General features: G+C 33.8%; 1 protein-coding gene across 6 annotated transcripts; it reads right to left on the bottom strand.

Moving 5' to 3' along the window:
* Positions 1–4,426: 4,426 nt before the first annotated feature.
* On the bottom strand, positions 4,427–7,897 carry LOC112293035 (putative protein phosphatase 2C 57). Of its 6 annotated transcripts, none has more exons than XM_090256717.1 (5): positions 7,239–7,894; positions 6,809–7,001; positions 6,404–6,470; positions 6,069–6,240; positions 4,427–5,275 (listed from the first exon to the last, which is right to left on the bottom strand). In XM_090256717.1, the coding sequence occupies exons 3-5, from the start codon at positions 6,404–6,406 to the stop codon at positions 5,181–5,183; spliced, it is 270 nt and encodes an 89-aa protein (XP_090112843.1). In that variant the 5' UTR covers positions 6,407–6,470; positions 6,809–7,001; positions 7,239–7,894; the 3' UTR covers positions 4,427–5,180. The 6 variants fall into 6 exon arrangements, with proteins under 6 accessions (XP_090112843.1, XP_090112846.1, XP_090112844.1 ...); XM_090256720.1 differs by having other exon boundaries at positions 4,427–5,391; positions 6,073–6,240; positions 7,239–7,879; XM_090256718.1 differs by having other exon boundaries at positions 6,073–6,240; positions 7,239–7,868.
* Positions 7,898–12,485: the final 4,588 nt, after the last annotated feature.

A 12,485-nucleotide genomic window follows, 5' to 3' on the forward strand; every position in this document is an offset into this window, starting at 1 on the left:
TGTATATTGGGTGTCTCCACCAATATATACCTACTAGGCTTGTTCCATGTAGGGTTGGAAAATGATCTTGGTTGTCCCGTTGGTATGGAAGGTACTTGGTTGGATGACGCCGGTGGGGTGATATTAATTGATTCTAAATATTGGCACTGGAATTGGCCACTGTTTCTAACATCTAAGATGACTAAATATTAATAAATCTTTTTCATTTATATTTTCATCATATAGTCATATTGCCACACGACACCGTAGGTAGAGAAATTGGCTATAGTAATCAAAGACAAGCTGCATTGCATGCTTTATTACGTTGACATGAATCGCAAGATTATACAAAGGCTCAAACATCAAGATCCAAACTTGCACAAAATTATATCCTTGAAATCTATTCTAGAGTCTTCTCTCATCTCGAATGTCTAAATATTAGGATGTCATGTCCCTCTTAAAGTATGTGCATCCTAAGTTTCACATTATTCAGTACACAAACTTGCTTCTTAAAATAGAATAAGCCATCATTAAGAATATTTTCTTGATATTATATATTATCCACCTTCAACTGATTACTAACCATCTTAAAATAAGCAACTTGTTGCATAGCTTCCTTCCATTCTACCTCTTTGATTAGATCGGAAATGATACTACTAATGGTAGCAACTTCTATTTTATCTTCTGATTCATCTTTAAAATCTGGTGTTCATGATAAATTATCTAATATAATATGTTGTCGTCCTTGCTTGTACTCAAGTTAGATATCAAAAAGTTACAACTGTTCTTTTCAACAATGATGTGATGATTTCATATTTTTGAGATGCAAATCATATAGCAAGGGTCGTTAGTGAGTCTGAACAACCATTGGTTTTTTCAATAGAAAGTGTCGCCATACCTTTGTGGTATGTACAATCGCTAATTGCTTTCAATCACGTGTAGAGTAATTGTGCTCTATCCTTCTGAGCTTGCGTGATTTATACACCACAAGTTAAAGGTCCCTATGGAAGTCTTGTTGAAGGACTTGTCTAATAAGAAAGTCAAAAGCATCAATTTCAAGCATACAAAGATGATTAAGATCATACTTTTGTAATATTGGAACAATAATGAGTGTCTCCTTCAACTTATCAAAGGCATTTTGCTGCTCTAGTTTCTATTCAAATGGAGCCACCCTTCTCCAATAGATTTATTAATGAAGCAGCAATGTGAGCAAAGCACCAAACAAAATGGCGATAGTATCTAGCAAGGCCTAAAAATGAGCGAACTTCAAAAGCATCTTTGGAGGTTGGCCAATCTTCTATTACTAAGCAATTATTAATTATGATTAAAGACAAGGTATCCTTGGTTATCCATGTGCTTATATGTCCTACTCCTATAGTAAGTAAAGTTGGAATTCTGGCAACAATTTCAACTACTGTTTGTTCCATTAATAAGCATTCTTCACCACTTACAATGGACCATAACTTTTTAATATTGAAAATTAGTATTAATCTATATTTTCATATATTAAAATATAAACTATCAAATTTTGGAACATGATTGATGTCCACTTTTTGTGCCATCTTTTATATTCTTAATTTGAAGTTGAATTGAAATTATTTATAAATTTATTCATGATCAATTCAATTTTACCTTTATTTATGGTTTATTTGTTGCCATTTTCAAGTTTAGAATTGCTTCTCATGGTTTAAAGAACTTCAAGCTTTTCATCAACCTTTCCTATTACAATAGATTGTTTTATTGTTATCATTACAAGCTTATTTGTAATTTCAGCAATTCTTTTTTAGATTGAAATATTCATCTATTCTTATAGTTTTTTAGGGACCAAATATTTCTATAGCTCTGATACTATGTTGGAAATATTATATGTATTAATATAATCAATGCCACACAATATATTGTGTATAATATATTGTGTATACAAGAGTGACACTAAGAGTTGTGCAGGTGTGAGGTCAATATTTAATAGATAGTATTCTATACATGAGAGTAGTGTACTATATGGAATAATTCTCCCGATAGAAGATTATGTTGGTAAACTTGCAATGTAACAATCTTGCTGCCTTAATCATTAGTGCAGCTAGAACAACTGCGATGGTGTTGCAAATGAGGGAGCAGATAAGTTAGTGTCAATTTTGAGAACTTGCAAACCTACAACAACCTGATCTAACAAGGCGACACCTCCACTTTGCTGTTGGGCAATTCAAAAACACACATACCAGTGACAATCAAGGATATAGCTTCAGCCAAGCACTGAAAGCTATGCTGCTTCAATTGAGTAGCTCTGTATCAAATTTTGATTTGGTTCAGGTAATTCTGTTTTCCCTTAACAAAGAGATTGTGAAGATTAGAATTTTATTGACGAGGTTTTCTAAGAGCAACAGCAATTAGAAAAAGCATTTTCATCACATCAGCCGCTGAATTGGGAGAGCTTTAGGCGCCTGTTTTGATACTGGTGGTTTCACTGTGCGTTGTTTGCCATCGCTGAGGATGCCAGACCATGACCGAAGAGCCCAATTTGTGCATCCTCTAGGCCAAGATTTTGTACCTAAAATGCAGTATCCCATATGCCCAGGGTTCAGGGTAACATACGACTCAGACTGCACGTATTGTGATCGGGAGTTGATTCATCAACAAGATTCTAAAATCAATTTGGTTAAAGTTCCCTTGGACACTAAAATAGATGCCACTTCCGTGGCACCAATGACCCAGTTATCGAACCAACCTATTACTCAAGGAAACCTGGCTCCCAAGGATCCAAGAGCATCAAAGGGGCGAGTGAAGATGCGAGTTGATCAGAATATTCTAGCAATCGACCATGTAGCATTCAGGTCGTCCTCATTGCGAAAGAGAACATAGGCTGCTCCAGAAAAGATGTCTGCATTGAGAGTTGGCCCTCACCATGACTTCAAAGGAGTTTGAACACAGGAAGGTGTCAAGGGGTTTCTTGTGAAGATAAGATCTCAGAAGTGGAAAAGAACCATATGGCTAGGAACTTACGACACAGATATCGAAGCTGCGGCAGCTTTTGATGCGGTTAAGTACTAACTATTTTTATGTTTTAGTTGTCAAAAACTTTAAAAATGTTTGTTCGATACAACTCAAGCAATATTATTCAACAGTAATACATATATGTGGATCCATTGTGTTCCTTGTGTCTTCAGGGTGTTCTACACCAAAAAGCCCAACACCAAGTACAACTTCCGCATCGTAGAGGGAGCCTTTACATCGCTGCCCTCCAAGCCGCACCGGATTCAGCGGAATGGATAGCTGATCTAATGGTTGAAACAGATGACTTGCAGCAGCTATGAGTTAAGGAGGAGGATCCAACATGTCATTTCGACAAGGATTCTCAATAGTGACGCTAGTGCATGAATCACGAGTCTAGGCCATCCCGGTGCTGCTGTACTCTCATCATGCCTTGTCTCTGCATTGTGTATAGTGTTAAAGATGCTGAGAGTAGGTTTAGTTCCATGTATAACTTCATCCTGAGAGTAGCTTTAGTTCCATGTTGTGTTTGAGTTCAAAGAATGAGATTCTTGTCCGGAGTGCCGAATGATAACTTGTCGTTCGAGCAAGAAAAAACAGACGGAGGTGTTTACGGTGCAACACACAGGCTCTGGAATGCCATACTTGTGAATAGTTTCCTCTTATATGATGCTCATGAGTAGATTGCATTGGTTATTGGAGATCTACAGTATGTTGCTAGAAGTGTCACTTGTTGCGGGTATAAGTTTATCCATTGTAGACTACCTGTGAAGCTCATTGATCTGGAGATTTAGTCGACTTGTGGGTATCCGAGTTGATCGAAACTATGTGTACTGTCCTTAGGGCTCTCATCGTTTGTCTAGTCGCAGCACCTGCTCATTCATGTAGTTGAAAACAGTGTTGTTTCTTGCGAAGCTTGACTTTGCTTCGAAAATTTCAGCGCAAATACACCTTCATTTGTGTCACCAACATTCAGAAGAGGACTGTTATTACGAAACGGTTCAAAGTTCCAACATATTCCGGATGAGTGGAATCTGACAACTCTGTAGTAGACGTGTGAGCTAGTAATATACATATTTTAATTGCTTTTCTTTTCACGGGAATATGTGGTGGCCATTCCAATGTCATTAATTACGTGAAATAAAAGACGATTATCTCTTGCACTGAATGAGTTTGAATCCGCTTCATCAGATTGACTGGCACTTTGCTAGGTAAACCGAGGTATAGGCGACTTACTACCAACTATTCACAATTTTCCCACGATTTTTCGCTGGTATTAAGCCAAGCACGCAAATTCAGAACTCACTTGATGTGCAATAGATGTCCATGTCATGACCTGGCAACTGACAACATCATATCTGCTGAAGCAAGTCTCTCCTGACTTAAACAGGAGGTAGAATTCACCTCCAAAGTTGTAATTGTACCAGCCAGTATCATTCCTAGGCAGGGCACGCAAATGTTTCTCAATGAGTGCTTAGAATTTAAACATTTTCATATACATTGACGCAACACCAAAGTTCTGATCTAGAGCTGATTGGCCATCTACAATGTGTAGCACTTCACCTCTACAATATATCCTCGTTATTCTTGACAAACTCCTGCTTGCTGAGAGGTCCACCTGACTTCGTTGAAACATCCAGTTCATCTCTTCATCAACGAAAGTTAAGCCTTAAAGAATCAGACAGCACACCGGAACAATACTAGGGATGCCTGCCAGGATCAATCAATTCGGCGATATACGTTCGAAGCTTCGGCAATGTCAAGGTCCTGTTGCAACGATTACTTTCAAGATTAACTTTCTTATGGTTGACCTCTCTACAACGGTAACGTCTGGTGGGGCCTCTGCTTGGAAACAAAGTGTGATTACTGTGATATTATCTTGGGCATTTCGCTTCAATGCCTCCTCTATCAGTGCTTTAGAGCATCGCTCTGGGTAATTGTGCTCCCGCAACTGCCTACGCGCAAAATCAACAGCAGCACTGCTAGTAAACACATCCCACAAGCCATCACATCCCAGAAGTAAGAACTCATCGACTTCAGAGAGTTCTAAACTCCGGATTTCGGGCTCTGCAATTACAGGCCAAGTGTCATTGAAGCCCTTCACGCCTGGCATGTGCCAATCTCCAATGGCGCGAGCGACTGTCACCTGCCCGTTAACATATCCATCGCTAGTTACAGTCCCCCCTGCTAATTCGATGCGCATCTTTTCGCCATCAGAATTGGGGTATGATCGCTGAACAATTGTATCGTTTTGCCCCTACGACACAAGACTGCCCGACAGTCGCCTGCATTCGCCACCAGCAAGTTCCTGAAATTCCCCGTTTCCTTCGAGTCAATATTTACGAACCACTGTCCTCTTGAAAATAGGATCCCGAATTTGGGACTAGGGCCAACCTTCAGGTGTCCTCACTTCAAGTAGGAACTCTGATCAATTTCAAAAACCACCTTAATCTAATTTAGTAGAATTTTTATTCAAGATCAGATTCACATGATCTTAGTTAGCTGGTAAGGGTTTCAAAATGATCAAGCATGCATCAGGATAGGGGTCTATATTTATCTCAAATAAGCTTCACCATGTGCCGTACATCAGAAGATTAAATGGAACGAAACTGAGGCCTGAAAAACAACACCATGCTTATCTAAACAATTTCTACTTAAAACAATAATAAATAAAATAAAATTGCAGCATGACGAGATAAAATATATGAAAAAACACAACAAAAACTAGCATTCTCAACACCGTATATTGAACTAAAAGCAACCAGTCCTCGTAGCTATCATGCTTAGCAAAGAGGAGATGAGCATGGTCGCATGTAGCTGAGAGGCAGTGTAGCTAAGAAGTATCAGAATTCGATTACACTGACAAATAAAATAGATGGTGGTATTAATACAATACCCAACTGCTCAGATAACAAATGATATATCGTAATAATTTGTTATCTGAGCAGTTGAACATATACCACACTTGAACATATACCAAACGCCAAGTCAGTATAGACTACTCAAGACTTCATCGCGCATGTTTTGCTCAAAATTTCCAGCCACAACCACTAATTTTCAATGAACATCCCGTACATCCATCAAGGCTGTTAATCACACACCCACCCCATAGAATGCACCCCGAGACTGCAGCTGATCATTGAGATCGTCTATGCAGATAAGAGCGTCTTCCAAAGTTTGCCTGATGCCACGGTCACTCCATCCTCCAGACCGGTACAGCGGCACGTACGAGTGATTCCTACCCTCAGGTGCTAGCTCTTGCCTGTTGTGCACCTGCCGATCGGACCCCTTCCCATAATCAATGTCTATTTACAACATGGACAAGGTCACAAGGAAAATAACTAAACGTCCTGGTTAAATCTGGAATCCTATCAAAATCTAGGAAATGCGGTAGAGATGAGAAATGTTTTTGACATGAAGGCATTCACGTGAGTACCATTCTGATCACTCTGACATCATATCCACAAAAGTAACACTGCCACTAGATCGCTTCGGGGATTGCACTGCACAGGACAAATACAATTAACACAAGGAGAATTAGAAATGCGAAGTTGTGACATCATATTAATAAACACGTAAACGAGTGAGCGTCCTCTGCCATGACTGCCACTAATTGCAATAGTTTCTGATAATTCTTTAAATGAATAGATTAAGAGAAACGGATGAAGATGTACTTCGTCAACCCACCATGTGATCACCTAAGATAATAAGCAGATTATTTTTAGATGGGAAATATGTGCTTACTGGTAAGTTGTGCAGTGCTTATTCTTTACTCTCCAGTCTTGACTACACTCAATTAGCCAATACCAAACTGCTTGCTCTGGAGTTTAAAGATACAAACCTATGAAATCGAGGCGTGCTCAAAACCTCCAAAACAAAAGTCCTTGTTGACCCAATTCCAGACACATAGACGTAGTAGGTCCTCCACTGCCTTTAGGTCATGGCTAAGTTAAAGCAACGACAGATGGATTTCTTCATCATCCTAGCTACATCGCCATTTCCCGGGATAACAGACTATGCTTTCTGATCATGTGCTGCAACCAGCTTGCAAAAGAAAAGCTGTTACAATGCCTACTATACACTCAAACTTGGCCCATTATCTCCACAAATAACCCTCCAAATTTGCTCAAAAGACCCATCAACCTTTGCAAATTAAATTCACAAACTCCACCAGCAAAAGAATAAATCAATCAATCAGTCGAGGCACTTCACACACCGCTGACCCAACTCAACATCCTAGACCTCTACCCCCATATGTAAGTCACGCGTACCGCTCAGAGCAGACGGAACGAGATCTCGCCCGCGATGGCTTTCTTTCCTTCAACTCCTGCTGCTTGCCTGAATTCCACCACTAACCCTGCTCCCACAAAACCACGCAAAACATGCATCCATCCTCCAAACTGACCCCAAGGACTCCCCTCCCACTACCACAGTTTGAAACTCTGAGCTTCCATTACAGTCCCTCTTTAAAAACCCTCTCATTGAGCCCCTCACGATGCAATCCAACATGACCCACATACCAAAACAGAATGCACCCACAGTACCAAAAATGGCAAACGAACGTCACACTCTGGGCACAGCCCAGGCTCGGCTCTCATGCTCCCACCACCACTACCTGCAATATCGGTCAAGTAGGTAACGAAGAAGGGCGGAGAAAACGAGGACGCTGGAGTCTGTGATCTCCCAACCGATTGTGCTGCGTGCATCGTTTTGTGCTTTCTGCTTGTGCAAGGGATGCAGGAAACATCGAAGCGAGGCGGCATGGCGTTCCCCCAAATGTCTCCAGCACTGCTGTGTGTGTAAGTGTGTTTATATTTTTTTAAAAGAAAATTTGCTGGTGACAGGGAGGAAACCAATTCTAGGAAGCTGGCTGAGAGTGTAGAGACACCCATCTGCACATGAAGACCCAACTGCATGCTGCAATTGTTGCGGCGTTTTTTAATGCATAATTCATCCCACCAATATTCACCCAACTACAGGGCTATGCATGTGTGAAAATTCAACCTACGATGTGACAAGGCATGATGGGATTGTGAAATCAACACAATATATCTATATATATATAGATATATGTTCCTTGTATTGGGGGGGGGGGGGGGGGGCTTGTTTAGTGTGGAGGTGGAGTCTGATTGTGTGGGACATGGAGGCTTTGTGGCCAATAGCTGCTCACCTTGTCGTGCACAAGTTATTTTGGCTTGTGGGCCTGGGAAAAGTGCTCACACAACCAAAATTCATGTCCTACTATTCACTCATATGCATATACACTGTACATACAAAAAAAAATTAAAAAAAAACAAAAAACAATTGGTGTCTTTCCTCAAATTTCGCTGATTGGAATTTAAGTCCATTGACGAGCATAAAAGAATTTGAACAAAATTAGAAAAAATCATTTAAGATATTCTCTAAAGGAAGTTTATTCTCAATTTGCATCAGGTTTGTACTTTCTTGATTTTTATTCTGAACTCTGGTTTAGCAGAAATAGTAAACCAAAATCTTTTATTCATAATATTAAAAAAAATAATTATTTTGCAAAAAAACATATTGAAACACATCATTATAGTACTGAACTTTGGCTAATGTACATAAAACAAAAACGTTCATGTTTCAATTGTGAATATAAGATATTAAGGTGTTACAATGATATTATATATATTAGCCAAAGTTTGATATATATAGATATACATATAGATATATATATATATATATATATATATATATAATTTCTTTAACTCTCAACAATCATTTAACTTACTAAACTAATTCTTTTCTTTTGTATGTATGAATATATATATATATATATATATCCTTATTTTATTTATTTATTTATTTATTTATTTATCCTTATTATGTATTATATATATAATTACAATAAATATTTGATTCTAATTTTGATATTATATATACTTTGATGTCTTATACAAATTAATTTTGAATGCTTAATTAAACCTCTCAAGTACTTAAAATAATTTAAGAGTATCTGCCGTTGTAACTTTCAGCACTTCCTAGTTGTCATCTATCTCTTGTATATTTTGTTCTTAAACTAAATTGTCAACTAGAAGATAGTTTTCAATAATGTCATTAACATTTGGAATTTAGACAATGACATGCTTTACATGGTAGTCTATAAGGTTTTGAATATCTATTGGATTTGAATGGAAGAAGCACCAATAATGCTCCTATAACTCATGGACAAGTTCAAGGTCCAAGAATTCATCTTCAAGGACTTTAATAGTGCTAGGTAACTTAGAAAAAATCTTGCAATGACAAATAAATTGTAAATTTTATTTATCTTGATATCAAAAGCCTATGCAATAATTACATAATAAATTACTAAAAAATATTGATTTATTTAGGCTTATTGATATTATCTTGAAGACATTGTACATACATTCAATTAAAGCAGTACTTGTAGTATGTCTTAAAGTTATTAATGATATCAATACTACAAGACTAAAATTTAGATGTCACATTTGAAAGATTTAAAGAGTAATGGTGCTCTAAGCAAGAAGTTATACGAAAAAAATTATGCTTGTTATAGTTGCCTAAAATCAAAAAAACCTTTTGATTTACTATGCAATAATCAAATCACTTCAACCACTTCAAAAATATGATTTACATTATTCATGCCTTAGAATTACTGTGGTAATTGCAATCAAGATTGTAAAAGTTAACATGCTTGAAGTAGCCAAGTTTATCGTAAGTTGCTAATAAACAAAAATGGTAGTTTGTTAGAGCCATCATCATTGGTATAAATTACAATGGTGATTTGTTCTATATTCTACTTGCATCTTTCAACTTGCCTTGTAGTTAAGAAGTTATTTGCATATTACAAAATGTTTGCAAATCTACTAATCTCACTAAAATATTCATCATTACTTGAATGTAACTCATATAAATACTTACATATATTTAGTAATAAATATCAATATCATCGATATTATAGATATCTTTTCTTTTAAACTTATTAAGGATATTTTAGGGAGTGGCACAATGGCAGCAAGAATAGACATGTCAACAAAATTGTTCATCCAAAACTTATAGAAGTATTTGATATCATGTTAGGTTATGAAAGCTTTAAGTCATTTGTTGGAGAACTAGAATGGATCATAATTTGAATAGAGACAATCCAAATGATTATTGCACTTTTGCAAATGAAATCTCTATTGAGATTGACATACTCTTGATTTGCCTTAAATTACTATGCAAGTACCTTTTCTATTAACAAATATTTCACTGTTTTATAGCATTTGGCTAATTGGTTGGTATCTAATATAGTATTAAGCACCTTTGTATGTAACTTCAGCCTCTTTGAGATGGTTGACTATTTGACAAATGGATCAAGTGTGTCTTGGAGCCATTTCTTTAATTTAAGCTTCTTGATGTGAAGATACATTTTAAAATACTTGCACAAGTCTATGTGGACACAAACAATATCTATCATGGTTGTATATTTTTCTTATTTCTTTGGCATTGTGTGGCTATACAAAGTATGATGAAGGCAAAAATAAATAAAATATCAATAGATATATAAATAAATCTTGGTGTAGAAGTAGGATATGCTTATACAAAAAAGATTAAATGCTAATTTTAACCTTAAATAGAAAATTCTATTATTATGCATCTTATTTTTGTAAATGACATTAATTTATCAATCTTGTTTAATATTATAACCTTCTTAAAATAATTCAAGGTCTTTGGTCCTATACATATGATTTTAGACAAGTTCTATTATAACATGTTCAATCAATTACATCACATTGAATCTTTATGTTGTTAATAATAGATGTTATTATTGTTTAAATAATATATAATTAAACCAAGATGTGTATAGCTTGTTTCCAATATAAATTGATTCTAAATTAAATATGTATATAAGGTATATATAAAAAAATAATTATAATTATTAAAATGTATACATGTATTATAAATAGTAAATATATAATATTTTGTTCATAGTTTTATTATTTATAATTAAATCCAAAAAAAAATATAGACATTGTAATAAATAAATTTAATAATTCTATTCTTAATATTTATAATTTTAGATATATGAATTAATCCTCTAACCAAACAATTACATATATCAAGCATATATAATTGGTTTAAAGTTATGCTTATAATAAACCAAATTTTTACATATTTACAATCAACAAAAGAGTATGAAAACACTATGACAATTGAATAAAATAAAAAATATTTTTTTAATCAGAATTAATACTTAAATTATTATGAACTTTAAACAATAAAAGGTGTCTATTCTTACAAATGTTTATAGTATTCAAACTAGATTTGTTAAATTCATTAATCAAATATGAAATGTGTATTGTTATTTAGTGGTAACACCATTTAGTCTCTTATTTTAATTTTAATTATTTAAATATATATATATAATTTTTATGGAATATTTATTTTATATATATATATAATAATAATTAATTTAAAAATCTAAAATTTCAAATTTTCTATTTGACCAAAAATACTTTAGAAATAATTATTAATTTTAATTTTTAAATATATATATATATTTATATATAATTTTTATAGAATATTTATTTTATATATATATATATATATATATATATATATATATATGATAAGTAATAATTCATTAAAAAAATCTAAAATTTCAAATTTTTTATTTGACCAAAAATACTTTAGAAACAATCATTAAGTTCTTTTTTTGAATGTTACCATCACATTAATTATTAGGTATCGTAACAATGAAAATTGATATTTATTTTAATTTATCTTTTATGATTTCATTAATATTGATTTTTATAAGAACATTATAAACTTTATTTTTTGAAACTACTATGAGTTGATTAATTTTTAAAAAAAATTATTCTATAAACCATAATGTAATTATATAATCTAATGAATTTTTATCTTAATTACATGAAAATAATAAGCTTCAATGAAATCACATAATTTCATATTAATAAGTTACATATTGTATCTTTAATATTAAATTTAAATAACATCAAATAAAATAATATAGTTTGACATATAAACATATTAAATATCATCTAAAATATTTTATAATATATTTTATTTATATAATTCTATTAATAATTTAATCACTTATTCAATATCTTAAAAAATCTTTGAAATATTTTAAAATATTATATATTAATTTAGGATATTTTATTAATGACTACATATTTTTAATATCATTTTAAGTCTTGTATTATCTTTCATAATCCTCTATAATTACTTAGGACTTTTTTACCTTTTTCATAAATAATTCCATGGATTTCTAAGATATTTTATAGGTATACGAATCTTTGAAAGCTAGGAGCTAGAATGTGACTAAGACAATAGGCACCTTAGTCTTAGCAATTGATTTTTTTGGAGCAAATAGATTGTTGTTTTGTTTCTAGTCTTGTGACTATTCTTTTTCTAACCTAAAAGAAAACATTATTTTTAAATCATCTATTTTAGTTCGTTTTTTTCTTTATTCTAAAAATATTTAAATAATAATAATAATAATAATAATAAGTTCAACTAATTTCATACTC

Source organism: Physcomitrium patens, chromosome 16 (genome assembly GCF_059467195.1).
Source record: "Physcomitrium patens ecotype Gransden chromosome 16, ASM5946719v1, whole genome shotgun sequence".
Taxonomy (NCBI): domain Eukaryota; kingdom Viridiplantae; phylum Streptophyta; class Bryopsida; order Funariales; family Funariaceae; genus Physcomitrium; species Physcomitrium patens.

Coding starts and splice junctions, on each gene's coding strand:
- LOC112293035 (XM_090256715.1), bottom strand. CDS start 5,170: ATGCGCATCGAATTAGCAGGGGGGACTGTAACTAGCGATGGATATGTT.